General features: G+C 36.5%; 1 protein-coding gene across 1 annotated transcript in view; it reads left to right on the top strand.

The window, feature by feature from the left end:
• Positions 1-12,018, top strand: part of FASTKD1 (FAST kinase domains 1) — a gene marked incomplete at its 5' end in the record, with an annotated part of 43,264 nt that overhangs the window by 18,962 nt on the left and 12,284 nt on the right. Inside the window, 4 exons of the mRNA XM_049888827.1 lie at positions 2,612-3,098; positions 4,427-4,541; positions 10,127-10,255; positions 11,053-11,184. Of these exons, the coding sequence (XP_049744784.1) occupies positions 2,612-3,098; positions 4,427-4,541; positions 10,127-10,255; positions 11,053-11,184 (863 nt within the window). The remainder of the gene's footprint in view (positions 1-2,611; positions 3,099-4,426; positions 4,542-10,126; positions 10,256-11,052; positions 11,185-12,018) is intronic.

The raw sequence follows: 12,018 nt of genomic DNA, 5'->3' as shown, positions 1-12,018 counted from the left end.
TGAACATATACATGCGTTTCAGTGGATATTTGGCAGGGGATGGAATTGATGGCTCTTAGGGTATGCATATCTTCATCTTCAGTAGATTCTGCCGGTTAATTTTCGAAGTGTCTGTACCAGTAGAATATGAGTGGTTGTTCTACATCCTTGCCAACACTTGGTATTTTTTGACTTCTTAACTTTAGCCATTTTGATGAATATGTAATGGTATTGTAAATAAATACACATGAATATCTAAGTTTTGGAATTTTAAGAGTGTCACAAGGAAAAACATCAGGTTGAGATTGGAGAGATTGTGTGTGTTGTGGATTTAATTTTGGACAGGTATTACAAGATTGGCCAGTATTAAGAGATCTGCATCTTGGGTCAATTCTACAAACAGATGCAGCTTTTTGGAGCTTTCTTTATATTAAAAAAAAAAAAACCTAACCCGTTGCCATCGAGTTGATTCCAACTCACAGTGACCCTATAGGACAGAGAAAAACTGCCCCATAGAGTTTCCAGGAGCACCTGGTGGATTTGAACTGCCAACCTTTTGGTTAGCAGCTATAGCACTTAGCCACTACGCTACCAGGGTTTTCTTTATACATATATATAAAATATATGTATAACCACATATTAATTTTTTGTGCTTTTAAGAATAAAATATTTGGTACTTACGAATGCCTACTATGTATCAGACACTGTGCCAAGTAGGTTATGAAAAAGAATCATTTTGAAAAATTTAGAAATTGGAAAAAGTATAAAGAAGAAAATAAAAGTCATTCACAAACCCATTCACACATTGTCAACAGTTTTGTTTATTTCCTTGTGGGGTGTGTGTGTATATATGAGAACCATGAACGTACTGTTTTTTTGTTAACTTTATAAGCATTTTAGCATATCATTAATAACTTTTTGTGAATATTTCTAATGACTGAATAACACCTCATTATAGGTTGTACCACAATGAACTATTTCCTGTCTTTGGATATTTAGATTATTTTATATTTTTAGCCATACTAAAAATGTGATAAATAATGTACACAAGTCTTTGCTCACATTTTAGATTATTTTCTTAGGCTGGTTTCCTAGACAAAGATTGATTATGTCAAACGATATAAATGATTTAAAGCTCTTGAGCCATAAAAAAAAATACTGCTAAATTATTTTCCTGAAAGGTTACATCAGCTTTTTAAGTTTCCTAATCATAAGAATGCCTCTATCAATGCTCCTTTGCTAGTGTTGAATATTATGATTATTTTAATATTCTAATTTAAAATAAGACAAGTAACTCTTTTAATTTAGATTTATTTGAGTATTCCTTGTACTGCTTCTAAACCTAAAGTTTCTTTAAAAGCTCCCAGTTTTTTATATGGTTTTTAACAACTGGCGACAGGACTCTTGCCATGGGAGTTTGGAAAAGGAGGTGTAGAGAGTAGGATCAATTGTATGTCCTGTGTGTGTTTTATTTGTGTTAAGGTTGGGCTGTCTATGTAGTAGAAGTAGAGTATGCCCGGCCCTGTACTAGGTCAAAACACCTCCTGCCACGTCACGTGAGAAATTCAGCCTGAATTCTGTCTGAAGCAATGGCAGTGGGTATATTGTTCTAACAGTGACCTTTTATTACCCAGGAACTAAAGTTTTATTTTTCCATAAAAAAATTGAGGGTGTGCTTCAGAACATTTGAGCTTCCCTTAATGACACATTGCTCTTGTTGTTCTTAGGTGCTGTTGAGTTGATTCTGACTCATAGCGACCCTATAGGACAGAGTAGAGCTGCCTCATAGAGTTTCCAAGGAGCAGCTGGTGGATTTGAACTGCTGACCTTTTGGTTAGCAGCAAGGGTCTTAACCACTATGCCACCAGGGCTCCAAATGGTGCATTTTGAACCTGTTATCTTTGACTTTAACCATTTTCAAATCGATTTATCTTTTAGTCCTGTCACATCTATTGATTATTGTCATGGATCACATTGTGTCCCCAAAAATATGTCAACTTGGTTAGGCCATGATTCCCAGTATTGTGTGTCTGTTCTCCATTTTGTGATGGATGTGATTTTCCTATATGTTGTAAATCCTAATCTCTGCCTGTAGTAAATGAGGCAAGATTAGATTATGTTAAAGAGGATTAAGGTGGGATGTAACACCCTTGACAGGCCATACCCCTGATCCAATATACAGGGAGTTTCTCTGGATTGTGGTCAGCACCAGCTTTTATCTTACACAAGATAAAAGGAAAGGGAAGCGAGATAAAAGGAAAGGGAAGCGAACAGAGTTGGGGACCTCATACCACCAAGAATGCAGCATCAGGAGCAGAGCAAGCCCTTTGGAGCTAGGGTTCCTGTGCGGAGAGGCTCCTCAACAGGGGATGATTGATGACAAGGACCTTTCTCCAGAGCTGATAGAGAAGAAAAAGCATTCCCCTGGAGCCAGCGTCCTGAATTTGCACTTGTAGCCTACTAGACCATGAGATAATAAATTTCTCTTTGTTGAAGCCATCCACTTGTGGTATTTCTGTTATAGCAGCACTAGATGACTAAGCCAATTATAATAATATTTGTATTTTAATATTTGTTTTTGTTGATGATGTATTAATTTTGTTCTTTTTATTTTTCCCCGCTTCCTTTTTAGTTATTTGAAAGTAAGTGTCATAACCGCTGAGATTTCAGTCCTGGTCTCTGCCATTTCCATGCTTCCTTCACCTCACCTAGATGAAGTAGGGACATCCCGAATTGAAGCAGTTTTACCACAGTGTGACCTCAATGATCTGAATAGTTTTGCCACATCTGTTTTAAGATGGATTCAGTATGATCGCACGTATTCGAGTAGTATTGCTGGAAAACAACTGAAATTACTTCAAAAATTGGATCACTGTGGACGTCAGAGGCTACAAGAAAGCAATAATTTGGATCTGTTATGGGAGAAACTTAAATCTTCAAAAGGAGACTGGTTTGTTGAGTCACTTCTTGAAGAAACAATTGCTACTTTTCAGCGGTTGATGAATGAAATCAATTACACAAATGTTGCCGAGATTGCAACTTTTATTTCTAGAAGTAGCTACCTCAGTACTTCGCTACTTGATAGGATAGCCTCAGTGGTTCTTCAACAGATTGAAAAGGTAAAATTTAAATGTCGCACATTAGTTTTATATGGTTAATTTTTTATTTTGAGAACAAAATTTTTTGAGTACTTTGAGAACTGAGAATGGAATTTGAAGTTTAAAAATTAAACTCTGGTGTCTGGTTCAGCAGTTTGTCATTCTTGTCTTTTATATTGGCTCTAAAGTTACTTTCTTTCCCCAGAATTGCTGGTGTGGGGAGATTAGCAATCATCCTTTGGTACATTACAATATTGTTAAAGATAAGTGGTCAAAATTCATTGACTAGAAGGAAATACTTGCAAATAATAATAGTTGTATTAGGATAACCAAAAAACTCGCTGCTTTTGCACCGATTCCGACTCATACCAACCCTATAGGACAGAGTGGAACTGTCCCATAGGGTTTCCAAGGAGCACCCGGTGGATTCGAACTGCCGACCTTTTTGGTTAGCAGTTGTACCACTTAACCACTGCACCATCAGGGTTTCCTGTATTAGGATAAAAAATTTAAGTAGAGTATAAATTACTTTGTTTTTCCTTTTTCATATTTTCTATAATCCTATGATATTACTTTTGCTATTTAAAAGCAATTATAATCAAGTATGAAAACTGAGAAGATTGTAAGTTGTTTACTGCCTTTAGTATTTTTAAATTGTCATTGTATCTTATGGATTTATTTCTGGAATTTACTTGTAAAGTGCTGCTTTTTGGGATTACGTGAGAAGCAGCTTACTTACAAAATCTCTACTGTATATAGCAGGTTTAGGCTTTTACTTAATAAGACAGTATTGTCTCACAAATGAAAATTAAAGTCTGTCTTTACTTAGCATAGTTCCTAGCAGCCATTAACAATTTGATGAGTGAGGGAATAATGAGCTAAAAGAATGAATGAACAAAAGAAAAGTAAATGCTAATGATTATAAATTAAAATACAGAAACTTCCTTGATTACATATTGTGTTGATTCTTTAAAAACACTGAGTATCGTGGAAGTTAGTGATGCAGTTTCCTGTTCATTTTAATGACGAATAAATTCCGAAACAGAATTTTAGACCTAATAAATTAATTTGTAGACTGATTTTTTTTTTCTGCATTAATACTTTTGGTGTATGTGCCATAGACGCAAGCTCTGTGTTAATACTTTTAGACTTACTACCAATTAGTGGCGTGGTTAAATAGATAATAGTGTAAAAAATTAATCAGTACACAGAATGACACGGTCTTTATATTTAACTATAGGCGTGTTAAAAAAAAAGAAAAGGCTTCTACCTAAAATAGTAATTAGGTTTAACATTTTGTTTTGTTTTACTGAAGTTTAAACTATAAAAATTTTGTTCTGTTTATACAGATCCATCCTTTTTCGATCCTTGGCATTATTCTTCCATTCAGCATCTTGAACTATGACCCACCTCAAAGGGATGAATTCTTGGGAACTTGCATTCAACATCTTAATTCTCACCTAAGTAGGTATATCGTTCGATAATACATTGAATCAGTATGTTAGAGAATACTTGCTGCTGGGCTAAGAGATATCCTTCAATGAAAGGGTAGCCATAATAGTATGCTTATACCTAAAAAATAAAAGTTTCTATCCATCTTTGAAACTTTTTTATTATGAATATGCCAAACTTACAGAAAAACGGAAAAAATAGAGCAAGAAACACCTGTATACTCACTGCCTAGATTCAATAATTATTAACATTTTTATCATATTTCCTTTATTTCTCTCTTGCTGTCTAATTTTTTTTCCGAGCCATTTCAATTTAAGCTGTAGGCATTATGACCCTTCACTCCTAGTTACTTTAGCATATGCATCCTAAGAATTGTGGCATTCTCCTACAGTACTATTATCACACTTAAGAAAGTTAATAATAATTCCCTTATATCTAATATGAAGTCCTTTTTTAAATCTCCCTAATTGCTCCCAAAATACCTTTTAGAGTGTTTTTTTATTATTTTTTTAACCCAGAATCCAATCAAGGTTCACTCATTGTGTTTGTTTTTGTTATCTCTTTGGTCTCTTATGTTCTAGTCTCTTATGTTCTATTTAAGGGAGTCCTGGTGGCACAGTGGTTAAACATTCAGCTGTTAACCAAAAGGTCAGTGGTTCGAACCCACCAGCAGCTCCACTGGGAGAAAAGGCCTGGTGATTAGCTCCCATAAATATTACAGCCTCGAAAACCCTATTGGGCAGTTCTAAGTTCTACTGTGTCCCACAGGGTCACTGAGTTGGAATTGACTCCATGGTACATGACAATAACAATGTTGTATTTAGAGTATAGTTCTAGTTAGTCTTTTATATTTCACTTTTTTTTTTTTTTGGTTTGGCCTTGACTTTTTTGGGAGAGGGTTTTTTTAAAAACTTTTTGTTAACAAAGTTTTCAAACATACAGAAAATTCAAAGAACAGTATAACAAACATCTGTGTACTATGTACCAACAATCCAGCTTGAATAATTATTAACATTTTGCCACATTTGATTTGTGTATGTGTGTGTGTGTGCGATGAACCATTTGAAGTGTCACCTCTAAATACTTCAGAATTTCAGGTTATAAGGACATTCTCGTATATGACAACAATATCATTATCACATCTAAGAAAATGAACAAGTCCTGATACTGTCTGCTACCAAGTCCATAATCAGCTTTTTCCAACTGTGGCTAAATTATCATTTGTGACTTAAAAAAAAAAAACAAAAAACATTTGGTTGTCATGTAACTTTCCCACCATCCTTTTTTTTCCTTGACATTGACTTTTTATAGAATGAATTGGCCATTTATTATAGATTGTGCCACATTCTAGATTTGTCTGCTTCCTTTTAACTTGGCTCTTGATTAGATTCAGATTGAATATTTTTGGCAAAAATACTTCATATGTGGTACTATGTACCTTATATTTCTATCACACCTGGAGACAAATGCTATCTGGTTGTTTCTGTCAATTTTAATAGGTGTGTTTTAAAGATTTAGCTATAGGGTTTTGTGTGTGTGTATAAAAATACACACAGTAGATCATACATGCATTCAACATTTTCTACATGTACAGTTCAATGACATTGATTACATTCTTCTTGCTATGTCTCCCCATAATGTTTCACCATTGTTGACTTAGAGTTACTGTTGTCAATTTAATCTGATATAGATAATTCTTTAAAAGAGCTCAGTGCTTGTGAAGGTTAAGACAGTACACAATACTGGGGAAGCCAGCACAGTTTTTACAAGGCAAGGTCATGGAAGCTCCACAGACACATCCAAACTCCCTGAGGGATTGAATTGGTGGGCTGAGGGCTGTGGGGACCATTGTCTTGGGGAGCATCCAACTCAATTGGCATAACATAGTTTATAAAATAAATGTACTACATTCTACTTTGGTGAGTAGCATTTGGAGTCCTAAAAGCCTGTGAGTGGCCATCTAAGAAACTCCACTGGTCTTACCCCTTCAGCAGCAAGAGAGGATGAAGAAAACTAAAGATACAAGGGAAAGATTGGTCCAAAGGACTAATGGACCACATCTACCACAGCCTCCACCAGACTAAGTCCAGTACAAGTAGATGGTGCCTGGCTACCACCAGTGACTGCTCTGACTGGGATCACAATACAGGGTCCTGGAGAGAGCTGGAGAAAAATGTAGAACAAAATTCTAACTCAAAAAGAAAGACCAGAATTGCTGGCCTGACAGAGACAGGAGAAACCCTGACAGTATGGCTCCCGGACATCTTAGCAGCTCAGTAATGAAATCATCCCCAAGGCTCATACTTCAGACAAAGATTGGACAGGCCCATAAAACAAAATGAGACCAAAGGGGCACACTAGCCCAGGGGCAAGGACTAGAATGCAGGAGGGGACAGGAAAGCTGGTTATAGGTGACCTAAGGTTGAGAAGGGAGAGTGATGACATGTGGTGGGGTTGTTAACCAGTGTCAGAGAACAATATGTGTACTAATTGTTTAATGAGAAATTAGTTTATTCTGTAAACCTTCATCTAAAGTACAATAAAAAATTAATAATAATTTTAAAAAGATGAGAAAATTAAAAAAAAAGCTCAATGCTGAGAGCAAGTATTCTTTACTATCAGTGAACCAGCTGTTTAATTTCAAGGTGACTCCAGGGGATAGCTTCAGTTCAAAGTTCAAAAATTTTCTCAAGGCAAGAGATTTGGGGGTTATTCCAGTCTCAGTGGGTCTAGTAAACCTGGATTCTATAAGAAATTTGAAATTTTGTTCTGCATTATCACCTTTTTTGATCGGGACGCGTCTATTGAGTCCTTGATCAAGATGGTCAGTAATAGTGGCCAGGCAGCATCCAGTTTTTCTGGCCTCATGGCAAAGGAGGCAGTCGTGCATGGCGACAACTAGACCTGCAGTCCATTCCTTCACCGGCTCCTGAGTCTCCTTCCTCTGCTGCTCCAGGTGAATAGAGACCAGTTGTACTGGATGGTCACTCACAACAGTTTTGTTTTTGTTTTTTTTAAAGAAAACAAATATTTCTTAAGGGCCTTTAGTAGATGTTTCTTAATTTTCTGAAGGGTTGCTGCTGTGGTGGTGATTGTTAGTGTCTCTTGGAAACATCTTTAAATGATGTTTCAGTACTGGGAAAATCAGAACAGATATAGTCCTTCCTGTTATTGACCTTATATAGCGGAGGCAGTATGTAAGGGTAGCAAAAGCAAGAAATTGCTTTTTTTTTTCTCTCCCTTTTTATCCTTTACTTTAAGTCCTGAATTGTGCTTGGGACAGTTTGACCTTTAAGGAGTAGGGCCTCAAGGGGCTTGTCTTCTCAGACCCACATGTCTCACTTGTCAGAATGATGTGACTTTTTAGAAGTGCAAATCTGGCTCAGTAGTTACTACCTTTTCATTCAGCATTCACCAAGCATTGATTGTACACCTACCATGTATCAGGCACTGGAGATACAGAAGAGAATAAAAACAGGTATACTCTACCCTCTTTGAGTTTACTTTCTGATGGGGGAAGACTGGCATAAACAATAAACAGATATATACAGTCAGGTGGTGATAAGTACTCTAAAGACAATGAGCAGAGTTAAGTGTGTAGGATGGAGAGTCATGGGGTGGGGAGTGCTGTTTAAATGAGGGATTCAGGGACCGACTTTCTGAGAAGATGGCAGTTGACCATCAACTGAATGAAGTAAGGGAGTGATCCATATTGATAGATGGGAAAGAGAATCCCAGGGAGAAAAAAAGCAAGGGCAAAAGGCCCTGAGTTGAGAGCATCCTTGGTTGTTCCAGGAATGGCAGATTCATTGTGGCAAGAGCAGAGTGAGAGATACTGAGGTGGTGGGAGATGAGGTTGGAGAGAAAGCCAGAGACTGGTATTCTGGAAGCTTTTTGCTCTGCCTGGAGAATAAAGAGGTACCTTTTTTTAGTCAGTCATCCACCGGCAGCAGATACTTATTGAGAGTTTCCACATCTTGCATAAGGTGTTAGGCTCCGTAATTGAGTGTATTTATATAGACCTATAGACCTCTGGTTAGGAGCCTTCGTGGTGCAGTGGTTAAGCATTCAGCTGCTAAACAAAAGGTCAGCAGTTGGAAACCACCAGCCATTCTTTGGAAACCTCATGGGGCAGTTCTGCTCTGTCCTATAGGGTTGCTACGAGTCGGAATTGACTCAGTGGCAAAGGGTTTATAGACCTCTGTTTAGCCTAGTTAATTATATCGTGGTGATGGACTTTGCCATATTTTTGTGGGATCTTTAGGCCAGATGATAGTTCCTAACCGTGTACAATACTTCTCTGCCTGGTAATAGCCAAGTAAAAAGGGCTGTGTTATTTGCATGCATATGCATGTTTGCAGAAAGATGAGACTTGAAACTGAGACTGAGTGTGCTCTGCTGGTTGTTTAGCAGTGTGTCAGCAACAAAAACGAAATGGAAGTACATCTCTTCCCATATTTTGCAAATGGAGGTTATGAGATTAGGTAGTTGAGGAGTATGGCTTTGATTTTTTTAAAGATTTAGAGAGAATAATGGGAAAATTCTTAGAGATTTTTATAGGTAAAATTCTTAATGACTACTGAATTAATAATTTTCTTTATCTTGAATAAATATTAGTTTTGGCAGATCAGTTTTGCTGGTAGAGATAGTCACTGTTAACATCATTTATGACTTGATCTATATTAAAAAAACGCACCAAAAATAAATCCAAAAGTAAAGATTTAATGTTATGTATTCTTTGTAAGAATATTGCTGCTAAGATGTTTTAGGTGACTCTCTTCCCCTCATCAGAAATGTCTTTTTCAAATAAGGTAAATAACCTCAAGCCTTATACTGTGGGACATCTACCATACTGCTGGGTGACAGGCAAGGGAAGAGTGGGTAGGCCAAGACCTGGACCTCATATATGTGCACACTTAGCCTGGAGATCTGAGATCCCCAGAATGCAGCATGATGTAGAAGTTCAAGCTCTACGGCTGAACTCTGTGGCTTAAATCCCACCTGCCACTTACCATGTTACCTTGGGCAAGTTGCTTAACTTCTCTGTGCTTCAGTACACTCATTTATAAAACAGAGATAGCAATCATTCCTATTATGTACTGAAATGAGGTATAAATGAGTTCATGTATGTAAAGTGCTTAGTATGGTGCTCAACACCTGCTGAGTACTATTAGTATCACCAAGGTATGGAGACGGGATCACTTCTCCTTTCTATATATATCTCTGTCCTTTGTTTTGAACCCTTTCTCTTTTCAAGGCAATTTTAAATCACTTTTTACTGGTGTAATAGTAACAGAAACGTTCACATTTCCTAAGTGTATAGTTGGAATTTATATAAACGGAATTCACCCAGGGAATCAGTACCCAGACCAAGAGACATTACCCTTCGCTCCTAGTCATGTTTTCAGTCACTACTCTACCCCACCCAAAAGCAACTACTTAACCAATATTCTGACTTGTAACGTCATAGATTAGTTTTGTCAAGGCTGTGTTTATATCATTTTTTTAAAACCTGATTTTACCTGAATAAAGTGTGTGTTTATGTATATGTGAGGTGTGTGATATAATTAAAAAAAAAAAATCTGATCTTGTTTTAGGCATATTGGATCCTTTCAAGTTAGTGTTTCTTAGTTTCTCTCTGGCCACCCTGGGGTGTTTTCCAGAAGATCTGCTGAAGACAATTTTTAACATCAAATTCTTATCCAAATTGGATTCTCAACTTGAATGTATGTATCTACATTTTAATTTATTCAATTATCACTTGTACTTTATATCCAAGTTTTCGTGCTACCTATACTGAAGCATTTAAATACTAATAGGGTCTTTTTTTCTATTTATAAAAGTATTTTATGCTTTTTGTAGAAAATTTGGAAAATACAGAAAAGTATAAAATAGAAAATAAAAAATTCATCCTAATATTACCACCCAAGAGAGAATAACACTTTCGATGTTTTGGAGTATATCTTTCTGTTCTATCTCTTCTACTCTTATGTGTAACTTATATGTATCTAAGAGTATTTAAAGCAAAATTTGGATTATTTATATGTTCATTCTTACATGCTGTTCTTTGAAATCTGACTAGTTTATGAACAATCCTCCATGTCATTAAATATTTTTGATGTCTTTTTTTTATTGGGTACATAATATACCATTATATGAATGTGACAAAATGTATTATCTTGTAGGTCATTTCTAATAAATGTTACACATAAATCAGTGACCTCGTCTTTGTTCCTTCAGATAGATTCCTAAACGTGGACTATTAGGTCATTGAAAAAATGGTAGTATTTTTTAAAAATGTAGCTTTAACATTCATAATTAATGAAAATGATATAGGAGTTGGCCCAATCATGCCACTAAATGTAATAATTTTTAAATACAAAGTGGATGTGTGTGTAAATGAAATGATTTTATGAGAATAAAATGTTCAGCCAATAGTGGGTATACATGGAGTGTGAAAACATGGATTATCTTTTCTAGGTCTAATATTCAAAATCCATTAACATTTTCTTTTTAATTTCAGTTTTACCTTCACCTCTAACTAAGAGGGTCCACTTACGTCTTATGGAGTTAAATAGAGCAGTCTGCTTGGAATGCCCTGAGTTTCAGATTCCCTGGTTTCATGACCGTTTCTGTCAACAACACTATAATAAAGGTTTGAGTTGTCTTTTGGCCAGATGGTAGAGTTTAATTATAAAGTAAATGAGTAGGTGGTTATGTAAATAAAAATTGACAGAAGGCCAGTTCCTCAAATTCAAAGATAATTCACGTCCCCACTTTCCCACTTCTCCATCTCTGATACTCAGGTGGTATTTTCTCTGTTACCCTAACCAACCAGTGATAGAGCTTTACAGAATTACCTACACAGCCCTTTTCTGTTAACCTGCCACCCAAGGCCGGTTCCTCACATGCTAAAGACTCTGTCCTTGTAATCAGCTGCCAAATAGGTAGATGCCAGGCCTTGCTGGCTTTTAGTATCCCTGGTGGGTTTGATAATTTGCTAGAATGACGCACAAAACTCACAGAGACTACCTATACTTATAGAACCCATTTATTATAAGCAGAAAGGATACAGTGGGAAACACATCAGGCAAGGTCTAGAAGAGGTCCTGGCAGGAGGCTTCCACTGTCCCCAGGGACAGAAAGCACCCTCTCCCATGCATGAATGTTCTCACCAAACCAGGAAGCCCAAAAGAGAAAGCTTCAAGGGCCAGGGTCCCTAGTGATTGGGACTGAAATAAATATGTATGAATCTATAAATATACATGACTCAATGAATATGCATGATTGGATTTATCATGTCCCCTCCCTTCCAGAAATAAGTTCACCAAATGTGGGGCCTATGTAGCCCCTACTTGCCTGGCTATTTTAGAAAGACAAAGAGCGTCTTAATTGCTTGAGTTTTATCAGAAGCCAGACACAAAAGGCCAAACTTGGTTTTTTGTCCTGTAGTAATCCGTTATTATTATTGTTAAACCTGTATAAGACA

This window comes from Elephas maximus, chromosome 6 (genome assembly GCF_024166365.1).
Source record: "Elephas maximus indicus isolate mEleMax1 chromosome 6, mEleMax1 primary haplotype, whole genome shotgun sequence".
Taxonomy (NCBI): Eukaryota; Metazoa; Chordata; class Mammalia; order Proboscidea; family Elephantidae; genus Elephas; species Elephas maximus.
The sequence above is the reverse complement of the archived record's forward strand: the minus strand, read 5'-3'. Positions and strand labels throughout refer to the sequence as shown.